This window comes from Malus sylvestris, chromosome 9, assembly GCF_916048215.2.
Source record: "Malus sylvestris chromosome 9, drMalSylv7.2, whole genome shotgun sequence".
Classification (NCBI taxonomy): Eukaryota; Viridiplantae; Streptophyta; class Magnoliopsida; order Rosales; family Rosaceae; genus Malus; species Malus sylvestris.
In genome coordinates this window covers 2,014,084-2,028,233 of record NC_062268.1, presented here as the reverse complement: position 1 = coordinate 2,028,233, position 14,150 = coordinate 2,014,084, and the positions used below count along the sequence as shown (strand labels likewise).

The 14,150-nt window shown below is 37.8% G+C and overlaps 1 protein-coding gene and 1 pseudogene across 2 annotated transcripts in view; both read left to right on the top strand.

Annotated features, from left to right (window-relative positions):
* Window positions 1-14,150, top strand: part of LOC126583559 (2-methylene-furan-3-one reductase) — a 31,691-nt gene that overhangs the window by 16,785 nt on the left and 756 nt on the right. Inside the window, exons 2-3 of one of the 2 annotated variants that reach the window (XM_050247984.1) lie at window positions 13,106-13,382; window positions 13,823-14,146. In XM_050247984.1, the coding sequence (XP_050103941.1) occupies window positions 13,152-13,382; window positions 13,823-14,146 (555 nt within the window). In that variant the 5' untranslated portion in view covers window positions 13,106-13,151. Of the gene's footprint in view, window positions 1-13,025; window positions 13,383-13,822; window positions 14,147-14,150 lie in introns of those variants that run through there. The other variant, XM_050247982.1, reaches the window with a different exon arrangement.
* LOC126582504 (2-methylene-furan-3-one reductase-like) lies at window positions 9,095-10,786 on the top strand (annotated as a pseudogene).

The window sequence follows — 14,150 nt, the reverse complement described above, 5'->3', positions numbered from 1 at the left end:
AGTATTTAAGAAATACTAAAGGATATATTCCTCAAAGAATGTTGAAGAATTAGAGTAACGTAATGGAAGCGTAAATGTATTAGATTATGAATCTAATCCATCATTGGATGTTTCTTCATTATGAATGAAGAGATAAACAGATATCTCTTTATTATGACTAAAGAGATATTTGGATGGAAACATTAAAGTAATGACTTTAGTGTGTTCCATTATGAATGCAAAATATATTGCCATATAGAAGTTTACAACAATGTTGTTTGGATGGGAAAGTTCATTTATGAACTCTCTATTCGGTTCCAACCATAAAGTGTATGACACTAATGGGGCGATAGCTCAAACCTGGGAATCAAGGTCTCATCAAGGTCCAAACACAAATGAGAGACTGAACCACATGATTGAGAATCATGTATAATGGTGACGTCGTTATTCTCAAGGTTGCTTCTATGGATAACATATAGATATCCATTGTCTAGGCCTACTACTCAGCCATTTATGAAATGACTACATAAGAGGTATCATCACTGATGATCAAGCTGATTGGCTCTAGTGCAAGTGGGAGATTGTTGGAAATGTGCCCTAAAGCCAATCATATGATGATACTTTACGGACATTTCACATGTTAAACTAATCTAGTTTTACATATAAAGGGCAAAGATTATTGTTTGAGCCGTCTCATATAAATGTTATATGCTTAAACGATAAAGTCCAAGGAATATGTGATTGGGAGAATGTAATCTAATGAAGTTAGATTCATGAGACCATTCTTTCGTAGACACATCCTAAATGTTCCTGATCATAGGATTGTCAATTGGGCATTGACAGTCCGTAAAGATCGGTACGTACTATGTCTTCTCTCAGGGAGAGTGATTAGTCTCGAGTCATTGGTGTGTGTGACATCAAGACAAGTACGTAGGTGCTCAATAGAGAATGAGTACACTGAACGTGATCAACGAAGAGTTCTCATATTCCATGTCACATAAGAACTCATGGTTGGGATAATGCAAAGTAGTCCTTTGACCTGAGGCATCACAGTTGTCTTGTGGTTAAGTCCTTGATCTTTGATTATGTCAAAGTCACCCCCTCGGGGTGTCCACGGCATCGTTGGGGTTAAGCCACTTAGCTATGGAGACAAGTGAATGCGCAACAAGGGATCTCTAACCTTCAAACAGTTGAGGGAGAATACTCTATGATATGATTTGGAATCTCTGGCCAGAGTATGAATGAGATTAGGGAATGCGTTCCAAATCACATTCAAGGAAATCATATAAGCAAACGATTTACATTGGATAGTAGACATGAGTAAATAAACTATCATACCAAACAATGTGGTCAAGAGTATTAGATTAGAGAAAGACCGTATTGCATTTGTAATCCCGAACTGAATAGGCTCTCTATCCTCTTCTGATTAGCTTGGGTAACCATGATATGCTGCTAGGTGTCACTCATGGTTTGTTGAAGCCCTAAACGTGTGTAATCACTAAAGGGAGAATTGAAAATAGTTTCAATTCACAATCGATGTAAAATGGTTTTAATCGCCCACTACCTCGCTAAAAGGAACCTAATGGATCGCACACCATAAAAGGTGGAGATTGAAGATTAAACGGAAATGAGTAAGAATGATTAAATGGTTTAATCATTTATTTATGGCAAGGATTAATTAATATGTTAATTAATCAAACGAATAAGTTCGTTAAAGACTTCGGGATAGTTTTGGACCTTAAGGCCCAATGGGCTTCGAACGTCAAGCCCATTAACTTAAGTTGTATGACAATTTAATGAATGAAGATTCATTAAAGCCCAAAAGCCCAAAATCCCCTAAATGGCCGGCCATGATGAAATGAATTAGGGTTTTGGTTGTTTAGGTCACTTAAAGAAGTGACTATATAAATGATTTTATAGCCAAATATTCATGAAGTGTTAAAAAGGGTTTATTTTGGGGGAAAATTGGTGAGAATTGTCTCTCCATTTTCTCTCTAAAGAGGCCAACACCTTGGAGGGTACATCTAGCAATCCTACTACTCCAAGGTCACTCATTTCTTCTACAATCTAACCTTGGTGAAGAGACTTAGAGGTTCTCTATTTTGGGAACTTGGAGAAACCTATTCTTCCAACCAAATCCATAGATTTTAGATGCAAGGAATGAAGGCCCTCTCTTTGGGTGATTAGCCTTTGCTTATGCAAGGAGGAATCTACAAAGGTAATAATTTCAACTCACTTTGTTTTGAGTTGATTAATGGTTCACCAATCTACTAGGCTTTGAATTTCATGGTAATGTTTTGTTTTTGAGTACATGCAAGCATGATTCCGCCTTTAATTGTTAATTGCATGCCATATGATGTTGCTCAAATGAACATGTTTTTCAAAATAAATCCTTCAGTTGAGCCTGGGATGTGGTGGGGGCTCGGGCTGGAATGTGACACTCCAAAACTTTCATTTTACACTTCAAACTTTCTATAATTAAGAAAAAAAAATACACTTATGAGGAATATAGAATGAGATGTTAGAAGTGTCAATAATAGTTTCATACCATAAATAAAAGTTTAAGATTAACTAAAACATTTCTCTAAAGTTGTTTGGGGCAATGCTTCAGTTTTTAGAGTTGATTTCACGCCTTTATCTTAACAAAGAAGATCAGAACCACAGAAGAAAGAAGAAAGAAGGAATATAGAGAATGTAGAAGAAGACCTGGAAATAAAACTAGAAAGAATATGAAAAGTTTTGTATTGATAGAATGGTTATTTCTTACAAACATTAGACTGCAATCGGCCTTTTATATCCCTCTAGTAGTCTAACTACCTTGCTTACTGTGTAAGCTACACATAACCCTCATAACTAACTTTTAACAGAAATATTGATGACATGGCAGATTATGTGGCATTCACTTGAGTCAATATCAGTCAACATCCCCCCTCAATCTCAACTAGGGAAACCAAGTTTGAGATTGAAACAATGACGAGTGAACGACGGACTATGTAATCCTTTAGTAAGAATATCAACGGTCTGTTCATCAGTGGGTAGATATTCAACCAATAAATCACCATGATGCACCCTTTCACGGACAAAATGATAATCCGTATCAAGGTGTTTGATTCTCGAATGATACACTGGATTAGCACTGGGTGCTATTGCAGATTTATTATCACAGAATATAGTTGGTTGAAAAGGTAATGCAACGCCCAAATCTTTCAAAATGAGCCGAATCCAAGCCACATCTGCTGCAGTATGAGCAAGTGCCTTGTACTCCGCCTCGGTAGAACTTCGAGAGACGGAGGATTGTTTCTTTGACTGCCACGAGATTGGATTCCCACCAAGATAAACCACATAACCAGTCACAGATCGTCTTGTGTTCAAATCAGCAGCCCAATCAGCATCAGAGAATGCTGTCAAATGTATGTCAGTATCAGCTGCATATGTAATGCCACACTCTGCAGTGCCTTGAAGATATCGAAGAATTCGTTTGACAGAAATGAGATGTAAATCTGTCGGAGCAGTCATAAATTGACACACTGAATTCACAGCATACGCTATATCAGGACGTGTAAATGTGAGATATTGCAGGGAACCAACCAAACTTCTGTACAATGTAGAGTCCTGCAATGGTATTCCCTCATGCAAGAGCATTTGATTGTGAGGTTTGCATGATGTATTGGCAGGTTTACAAGATTCCATTCCAGCTTTATGAATAAGATCTTTAACATACTTTGATTGATTGACAAATATGTCTCCATTCTCCTTGTAGTGAATCTGAAGTCCCAGGAAGTAAGTAAGTTTGCCCATATCCTTTAAGTCAAAAACACCTGCCAAATCATCAATAACTTGCTGAACTTTGCTAGGATTGGATCCTGTCAAAATGATGTCATCTACATATAGTAAAAGAATCACCACATCCTTGTCATCATTCTTCACAAATAAACTTGTATCCGATGAAGATGGTACAAATCCCAAAGCTGGTAAATAGGTCGTGAACTTTGAATTCCATGCCCGAGGGGCTTGCTTCAACCCATACAACGATTTAATCAACTTACAGACATAATGGGGTTTAGTTTGATCAACAAACCCTTGAGGCTGTTTCATATACACCTCTTCTTGCAAGTCACCATGCAGAAATGCATTTTTGATATCTAACTGCCTCAATTCCCATTTATTGATAGCTGCTAAGGACAAAATGAGTCTTACAGTAGTGTGTCGGACTACGGGACTAAAAGTTTCTGAGTAGTCAATGCCTGGTTCTTGGGAAAAACCTTGAGCCACGAGTCTGGCTTTATACCTCGATACACTGCCATCAGGATTCTTCTTAACCTTATATACCCACTTACTGCCAATAATGGTTCTATTTGGTGGAGAAGGAACCAATTGCCAAGTTCCTTGAGCTTTGAGTGCATTAAACTCTTCTTGCATTGCACTTTGCCAATGTGGACATGTAGAAGCTTTTCGGAATGTTGAGGGTTCCTCCAAATCCTGTATTGCAGCAATAAATGAAACCCCCCCAGTAAAGTCACACTCATTATCCATCTGGAGAGTTTGTAATTCTGGAAATGAACCAATATAACCTGTGTAAAATCTTCGGGAAATAGCACCTGACTTCAACCTGGTGACCATATCGTGAGCTGATTCTTCATTAGTTTCAACCACAGGAAAAGAGATTGGTAGGATTACCTCTAACTGAGAAGGACTATGGACAGGCAACAATGATATTGTACTTGGAGGTGATGTTGAGAGAGTAGGAGAGCTATGAGTATGAGCATTGAGATCCTGAGAAACTTGACTTGATGAGCTTGGAACCTGTAAGCTATCCATTGGTTGATCTTCCATAATATCTGGATTGGCAGATGACCTGGCAAGGGTTGGGGAGGATATGGGATCAGGAGCAAAACATGGTATTTGAACCATGATTGGAAACATTGTTGTACTCTGGACCTTATTGAACTTCCCAGAAGACAACTGCAGTCTTGATTTAAATGGAAATGTAGTCTCATCATGCACCACATGTCTTGACAATACTAGTTTAGTACTACTCAAATCATAACAGACTACACCTTTATATCCAGCCACAAAACCAAGAAAAACACATTGCTTCGACCTATGTTGCAATTTATGTTTAGTATACGGCCTTAAGAATGGATAAACTGCAGATCCAAATATCTTCAATGTATGCAACACAGGGTCTTGTTTAAACAGGAGCTGATATGGAGACTTCATCCCCAAAACCTTACACGACATTCTGTTGATCAGAAATGCAGCATGAGTACAAGCATAATTCCAGAACTGTAATGGAACTTCAGCCTCGGTTAAAAGTGTGATAGCAGTCTCTACGATGTGCCTATGTTTCCTTTCAGCAAGACCATTCTGCTGAGGTGTGTAAGGACATGATATGGAATGTGCAGTTCCTTTGAGTGCCAAAAAAGACTGAAATCTGTTACTCATATATTCAGAACCACCATCTGTCTGTAAGCACTTAATTATAGAATTGAACTGAGTTGTAACAAATGCAAAAAACTTAACAAAGACTTGGAAAACCTCAGATTTATTGATAATAGGGAAGATCCATACAAATCTTGAGAACTCTTCCACAAAACTTACATAGTATCTAAACCCTTCTAGAGACTTAACTGGAGCAGGCCCCCAAATATCAGAATGTACTTTTTCAAACATAGAACTAGCCCTAGTTTCTTTGACAGGAAAGAGTTGTCTACACATTTTTCCAGAAAGACATGAAGAACAAACAGAAGGTGATGAATCTACACTAACAGGCTGTCCAACATTTCGAAGCATAACATCAAGCACTTCGGCAGAAGGATGCCCAAGCCTCTTATGCCAAACAGAAGTCTTTACAGCTTTCCCAAGTAATGCAACAGCTTTATTTTGACCAGCAACCAATCTTCTTGAAAACACAGTCACAGGGATCTCATATAGCTCTCCCCTACTCTTGCCGTGGTACAACATCATTCCTGTTGCCTTGTCCTGTATAAAAAAGACACTCTCATCACATATAAACCAGCAATGATTATCTTCACATAATTTCTTAACAGATAAGAGATTAACAGTAATGGTTGGAACATGTAAGACATTCTTGAGAAACAGTAAATGTTGTGGAGTTGAAAGGGTTGTAGAACCAATATGAGTAACAGCCAAACCTTCCCCATTACCAATAGTGATTTTCTCATCACCATTATACTGCACAGGTTGATTGAGATTCCCAAGATTATATGTCATATGGTGTGAAGCACCAGTGTCCAACACCCATGTATCAGCTGCAGAGAAATGTTGAACATTCTGACCATATTCTGCAGCAGTCATGTGAGATGGAGCTTGAGCAGAAAATGCAGTAAGAGAAGGAGGTGGAGGTGCCCCCTGATAGGAATAGTTATTCCTATGTCTACAATCCAGAGCATGATGACCTTTCTTTCCACAAATTTGGCAGATTAGAACCTGATAACCATCACTCCTATTCGAACAAGTTGCAGCAGTATGACCTCTGCGAGAACAAATCTGACATTCAACTATCGGACCTGTTTTGAAGGTAGTATTACCACTCCAAGAAGACCTATTCCCAGTAGGAGAATTATTATAGTTGTTTCCCCATCTCTGTCTATTCCCATTGTAATAAGGCCTTGAATTATTGAAAGACCCATAACCACTTCTGTTATAGTTCTGAGAAGTATTAGACCCCTGAGAATTATTAAACCCATTTCTGTTTTGAAACCTGTTGTTCCCTTGATAGCCTTGAGTATCACCAGTTTGTGAACCAGCATTTGAACTCTCTCCTTGTGAATACCCGGAATTCTGATGACCACCTGTAACTCTATCTCCTTGAACATACATTGCAGCCATGCCACTGGCCAGAGTAGTGACTCTTGCTTCCATAGCAGATTCAACACCAATCAACTGCGCCCTGAAATCTTTCAGTGGAATAGAAGTCTCCCTTGCTAAAACTACAGCCTTGACAATATCAAACTCCGATGGTAATCCAGATAAAGCAGTAATAACAACATCATTATCAGTAATCCTCTCCCCTGCAGACACAAGCTGATCACGAATGGCTTTCAACCGAAGCAAATACTTGTCAATAGAATCACTGCCTTTTTGAATTGTATGAAACTCAATTTTGAGTTGATTAATCCTAGCCCTTGACACGACGCATATCGGTCTTGTAAGTTTACCCAAGCTTCATGAGACGTTTTACACCCTATGACATATTCCATAGCATCATCCGACAAAGTAGCAATTAACAGACTCAATAGTTCCATATCTTTCTGAACCCAAGATTTATAAGCTGCTGTGATTTCTGTAGTCACTCCACTCTCAGTGTTAATCACAAACTTTGGTGGACAAGGAGACTCACCAGTAAAAAATTCAAAGAAATCATACCCTCGTAAAACAGACTGAAACTGATAATTCCACTTAACAAAATTGTCATCTTGCAACTTCACAGTTAACATACCAAGCAAACTTTCAATGCGTACTGATTTATCAGACATCTTTATCACGTATTACTGACAAGCAAACAATCTCAATCACAAATTTGTTTAACTCCAAACTACAACAATGATCACCACTTCAAGATATTTGCACTACTTCTTGGCATCGGCCTTCTATATGTATATACTTCAAAAGCTAAAATTTCAGCAATGTCACAAATGAACAACTTCAACCATATCACACCACAAGTATAAATCTGCTATTGTCTGGCATCAGCCTTAATCGAATCCAACAAAGAACCCATATATGAAAAACCACAAGAAACAACACAAATCGCCATATATCTTCACTGAAGCAAAAACGCAAACACTTGATGTGCAAAGAATAAAGAAAGAAACCAACAACCTGATTGAAAGACCCTCGACCCAAAATTCATCAAGCCAGCACCAATCCTCCAAGAACTCCAACAACGCCTTCAACGATCAATCTCCAAGACTTACTCAGCGGAAGAAAATCCCAAAAAAAAATCAACCTTGGCTCGATACCATCTTAACAAAGAAGATCAGAACCACAGAAGAAAGAAGAAAGAAGGAATATAGAGAATGTAGAAGAAGACCTGGAAATAAAACTAGAAAGAATATGAAAAGTTTTGTATTGATAGAATGGTTATTTCTTACAAACATTAGACTGCAATCGGCCTTTTATATCCCTCTAGTAGTCTAACTACCTTGCTTACTGTGTAAGCTACACATAACCCTCCTAACTAACTTTTAACAGAAATATTGATGACATGGCAGATTATGTGGCATTCACTTGAGTCAATATCAGTCAACACTTTAGGCTTGCGAGTACGTAATACTTTGTCAACACGACACCTTCTTATCGAAGCCAAAATGTTTCTAATTTCTCAAGCATGTTCACAACTTCACGGCATAATACATTTTGTATTTTCATGTTGTCCTCCTTCGAAATCCTGTTTAGGAAATACATAATTCATCAAAAATAAATGTCAATAAATAATATTTTTTTTAACTACATCTCTATCAAATAATACCTATCTAAAGTTATAAAATTAATGTTTCTAACGTAAACCCATACTTACAAATGAGCTGAGTAACTTAGAAAGTGTTGGGTTTTTTCTTCTTATATTTCTTGAAGGTGTCAACAAGAAGGAAGAAAACTTGTGATAAGGATAATAAGGAAGAAAACTTCAATCGCTAGCAATTACGATCTCGCGGTGTGTTGATGTCAGATTTGTCTAAAAGAAAGAGAACATCAATTGCATAACATGTTGCCGCACACAACGAACCTCAAATAACACTACATCTAGATGTATCATTTGGTATGTTGCCACACACAACGCACACAACGAACCTCAGATAACACTGCATTTAGATGCATGATTTGGTATGTTGCCGCAAATAATGAACCTCAAATAACAATGCATGTAGATGCATCATTTGGAGTTTTTTCTTGTACGGTGACGTGGGCAAACACCAAGGTTCCACATCCTCCTCCTTCACCAGTAAAACCCACATCCTTCTCCTTCACCATTACAATGACACGGTGCCAAGATCTCAGACTGATCGTATCTCACTCATTTGCTCACAACAACAACAACAACAAACCATTTCCCTTTCCCTTTACAAGTTCTTGTGGTTTTTGCAGTGCATCAATGGCGGCTGTAGCTTCAAGTGATTCAGTTTACGTACCATCTGTAAACAAGGCGTGGGTGTACTCAGAGTACGGAAAGTCTGCAGATGTTTTGAACTTCGATCCGGATGTTCCTGTTCCTGAAATAAAGTAAGACCAGGTGCTGATCAAGGTGGTTGCTGCATCTCTCAACTCAGTTGATTTGAAAAGGATGCTTGGCTACTTCAAGGACTATGACTCTTCACCCCCTGTGAGCCTCTCTCTCTCTCTCTCTCTCTCTTCATTTTTTTTCACTAATGCATGATTAGCTAGTGATTTGGGGGATTTAGAAAAGTTTGAATCTTTACCAACTTATAGTTTAGTTTAATCTATTTGAAGAATCAAAATTGATCTAGTTGATTTTTTTGTTAGAATATATTTTCTACTTTGTAGACGCGTAAGTTGGCCATAGCATTGTGTTCGTCACTGTTTAAACGCTGAAACCCAAGTTTGAATCCCTACCCGTAGATTAGTTCAAAGTATTGTCTTGTAAAATAAAATAAAGATGAATGGTTAAGGAAAAAAAAATTTAACTTGCTTTGAAGAATCAAAGCTGATCTTCATATTCTAGCGTAAACCCAATTAGCTTATTTGCTACTTCTAATTTTATTAAATTAACTTGTTTTGCAGACAGTTCCAGGATATGATGTTGCTGGTGTGGTGGTTAAAGTAGGAAGCCAAGTGACAAAGTTTAAGGTGGGGGATGAAATATATGGGGATCTCAATGAGAAGGCTATCGATAACCCGAAAAAGATCGGATCTTTGGCCGAGTACACTGCTGCAGACGAAAGAGTGTTAGCTCTCAAGCCCAAAAATCTGAGGTTTCGTTGAAGCCGCTAGCCTTCCTCTGGTAATTGAGACTGCTTGTGAAGGGCTCGAACGAGCTGAATTCTCTGCCGGTAAATACATCCTTGTTTTGGGAGGCGCTGGGGGAGTTGGAACACATGTTATTCAGGTACAAAGTTAATCAAGTGAAAACATTTTCCACTATACCATTAAGTTAGACTCTAATTAAGCAAAGCTGATTGATTAATTATGCATGACAGTTAATGTGTTTATGTGAGGCAGCTAGCAAAGCATATGTTTGATGCTTCAAAAGTGGCAGCTACTGTAAGCACAAAAAACTCGATCTTTTGAGAAGCTTGGGTGCCGATTTTGTTATTGATTAAACCAAGGAGAACTTCGTAGACCCGCCCGAGAAATTCAATGTGGTTTACGACGCAGTTGGGATGATTCTTGAATCTTCATTGTTGGTTCTTTCTTATATAAATTAAGCTTAAACAATTCGATGCATGATGTTATCCAACCAAATAAATACATCAAAGTTACAACATTTTTTATTTATTTATCAGAATTAATCAAACACAAGGACCGATGTTGTATTGTGTTTCTGAAATTAACAAATATAGGGGAGACTGACGGGGCAGTGAAGGCGGTAAAGGCGGGCGGGAAGGTATTGACAATTGTACGTCCAGTAGCGCCACCAGCATTCCTGTTTATGCTGACTTCAACCGGAACTGTATTAGAGAAACTGAAGCCTCACTTGGAGAGTGGGACGGTGAGGCCGGTGCTTGATCCCACCAGCCTGTATCCATTTTCGAAGACTGTTGAAGCATTTGCCTATATTGAAACGTCCAGAACTACAGGAAAGGTGGTTGTGTATCCCATTCCATGAAATCATAGAGTCCAGTTCAGCCATGCAATTTGTTTGTGTGTGATATATACTTGTATCCTGCTGCCTGCTGTTTAAAAGGACTTGTAATAAGGGCGGCGCAATCTTATATCTACTAATATAGTGCTTCAAGTTTGGCTAGTTTTCACTGTGTTTTCTTCCTACTAGCTCATTGCTGTGTTTTTTCGCTTTAACACCGGCATTGGTTAGAGCGGATATATTCCCTCTTATATAGCACTTCCATTTGAACTAGGTCAACTTCAAAAGTACAGGTGTTTTTTTTTCTTCGTCTTGTTTTTTCTTGTTGTAGGTGTGATAAGTAAGAAGGTTGTTGATGCACAAACTCAGTGAGGATTTTGGTACAATAGAAAGTGTTAAGTTTGTGACCTTCGCTAGATTGCTCCGGTCACTAGTATGGATAAATATGTAAATGGATAGAGATAGGGAAGCAAACACAAGATGTATGTGGTTCACCCAGATTGGCTACGTCCACGGAGTAGAGGAGTTCTCATTAATTGTGAAGGGTTTACACAAGTACATAGGTTCAAGCTCTCATTTAGTGAGTACAAGTGAATGATTTAGTACAAATGACATTAGGAAATATTGTGAGAGAATGATATCTATTTATATAAGAGAGTTTCTAGTTTCATTCAAACATTGACACGTGTTGTGTTGTGATTGGCTTCTGATGTTGACACGTGTCACGCTATGATTGACTTTTGATATCGACAGGTGTCGCGCTGTGATTGGCCTCCTGGTTGGAGGGAAACTCTTCTGGGTCCTTGACGGTATAACGTTGATCGGTGCTCAATAGTTTCAGGATTGGTCAAGTATGATACAAACAAAGGTAAACTTCAATTACATGCCTCAGTCGTGAAAAATAAGATACAAAACTTGAGTTGCGTAACTTGTTCTCATACAGTGAACCTCAAGCGACAATGCCTGCACAACATTCTCCCTTCACAACTATAAAAGAGCAATTGGGTTTATAATAAAAACTTTGATTTGTTTTTGGGAGTTTTAACGAAAAGCCCGCGGTACTGTTCATTTTAACGAAAAATCACATTTTTGCACTAAAAAGTCAATCATGGTACTATTCACTTAACCCTTTATTTTGTCCTTATCGTTAAAACTCAAAGTTTTCAAGCATTTTTAATTAGTTTTCCTTTTGTTTTTAATGAAAGCGCTTTCATTAAAAAAAGCCTTAACTACAGTAAAACCTCTCTAAAGTAATATTCCATAAAGGAATAACCTCAAGTCACAAAAGATTTTGGTCCCAACTTAAAAGACCAGTTATGCATAGGAATAAACTCCATATTTTAATAAGTTATAATTTTTCTTAGTCTCATCTTAAGGAAACTAAAATATTTCTTTAAAGTTGTTTGAGTACAAAAATATGCAATACCATAAATAAAAGTTTAAGATGAACTAAAATATTTATCTAAAGTTGCCTGAGGCAATGCTTTAGTTTTTGGAGTTGAAGCTACGTCTTTGAACTTGCAAGTACATAATACTCTATCAACATGACATCTTCTTATTGAAGCCAAAATGTTTCTAATTTCTTAAGCATGTTTACAACTTCTTGGCATGAAACTTTTTGGTATTTTCATGTTGTCCTTGTCATAAATCCTATTTAGAAAATACATAATTCATTAAAGATAAACAAGTCAATTAATAATATTTTTTAACAGTGCCTCTAATAAGTTAATAAATAATATTTTTTAACAGTACCTCTATTAATTTGAATCACATTATTACTAGCCTATTGTGAGGTTTAGCCCACTTTCTCACCCCTTTAGTATATATATTATTGTTTGTTAAAAAAAATTAATAATAACCTACATAAAGTTATAAATAAATATTTCTTACGTAAGCACTTACATACAGATGAGCCAAGTAACTTAGAAAGTGTAGGGTTTTTTCTTCTTATATTTCTTGTTGGAGGTGTCAACAAGAAGGAAGATAACTTGTGATAAGGATAAGGATAAATAAGGAAGAAAACTTCGACGCTAGCATTACGATCCAGGGGTGTCTTGATGTCAGATTTGACTAAAAGAACACACCACCAATTTTATAACATGTTGCCGCACAAAATGAACCTCCAATAACGATGCGTCTACATGCATAATTTGGCATGTTGTCCCACACAATGAACCTAACCAACAGTGCATCTAGATGCATCATTTGGAGTTTTTCCTCGTACGTAGGCAAACACCAAGGTTCCACATCCTTCTCCTTCACCATATAAAACGACACGCTGTCGAGATATCAGACTGTGATCTTATCTCACTCGTTTGCTCCCAACAACAACAACAACAAAACCTTTCCCTTTCCGTTTGCAAGTTCTTGTGGTTTTTGCAGTGCATCAATGGCGGCTGCTGTAGCTTCAAGTGATTCAGTTTCCATACCATCTGTAAACAAGGCGTGGGTGTACTCAGAGTACGGAAAGTCTGCTCATGTTTTGAAGTTCGATCCGAATGTTCCTGTTCCTGAAATAAAGGAAGACCAGGTGCTGATCAAGGTGGTTGCCGCATCTCTCAACCCAATTGATTTCAAAAGGACGCTTGGCTACTTCAAGGACTATGACTCTTCACCCCCTGTAGCCTCTCTCTCTCTCTCTTCATTTTTTTCACTGAAGTCAAATGCAGGATTAGTTTGTGAGTTGGGGGATATAGACAAGTTTTAGTCTTTACCAACTTATAATTTAGTTAAATCTATTTGAAGAAAAAAAGAATAAATTTTTTTTAGACGCATATTAGGTCAGTTGGCTAGAGTAATGTGTTCCTCTTTAAACAGGCATTTTATGTCAGTTGGCCAGAACAATGTGCGCGTTCCTCGTTAGATGATGACACCCAAGTTTGAATCCCCACATGTAGATTAGTTTAAATTATCATCTTGTAAAATAAAATAAAAATTGAAAGGTTAAGAAATAAAAAGAAACTTGCTTTGAAGAATCAAAGTTGATCTTCATATTTTAGCGTAAACCCAATTAGTTTATTTGCTAAACTTCTGATTTTATTAAATTAACTTGTTTTGCAGACAGTTCCAGGGTATGATGTTGCTGGTGTGGTGGTGAAAGTAGGAAGCCAAGTGACAAAGTTTAAGGTGGGGGATGAGGTATATGGGGATCTCAATGAGAAGGCTATTGATAACCCAAAAAAGATCGGATCTTTGGCCGAGTACACTGCTGCAGAAGAAAGAGTGTTGGCTCTCAAGCCAAAAAATTTGAGTTTTGTTGAAGCTGCTAGCCTTCCCCTGGCCATTGAGACCGCCTATGAAGGGCTCGAACGAGTTGAATTCTCTGCCGGTAAATCCATCCTTGTTTTGGGAGGCGCTGGGGGAGTCGGAACACATGTTATTCAGGTAC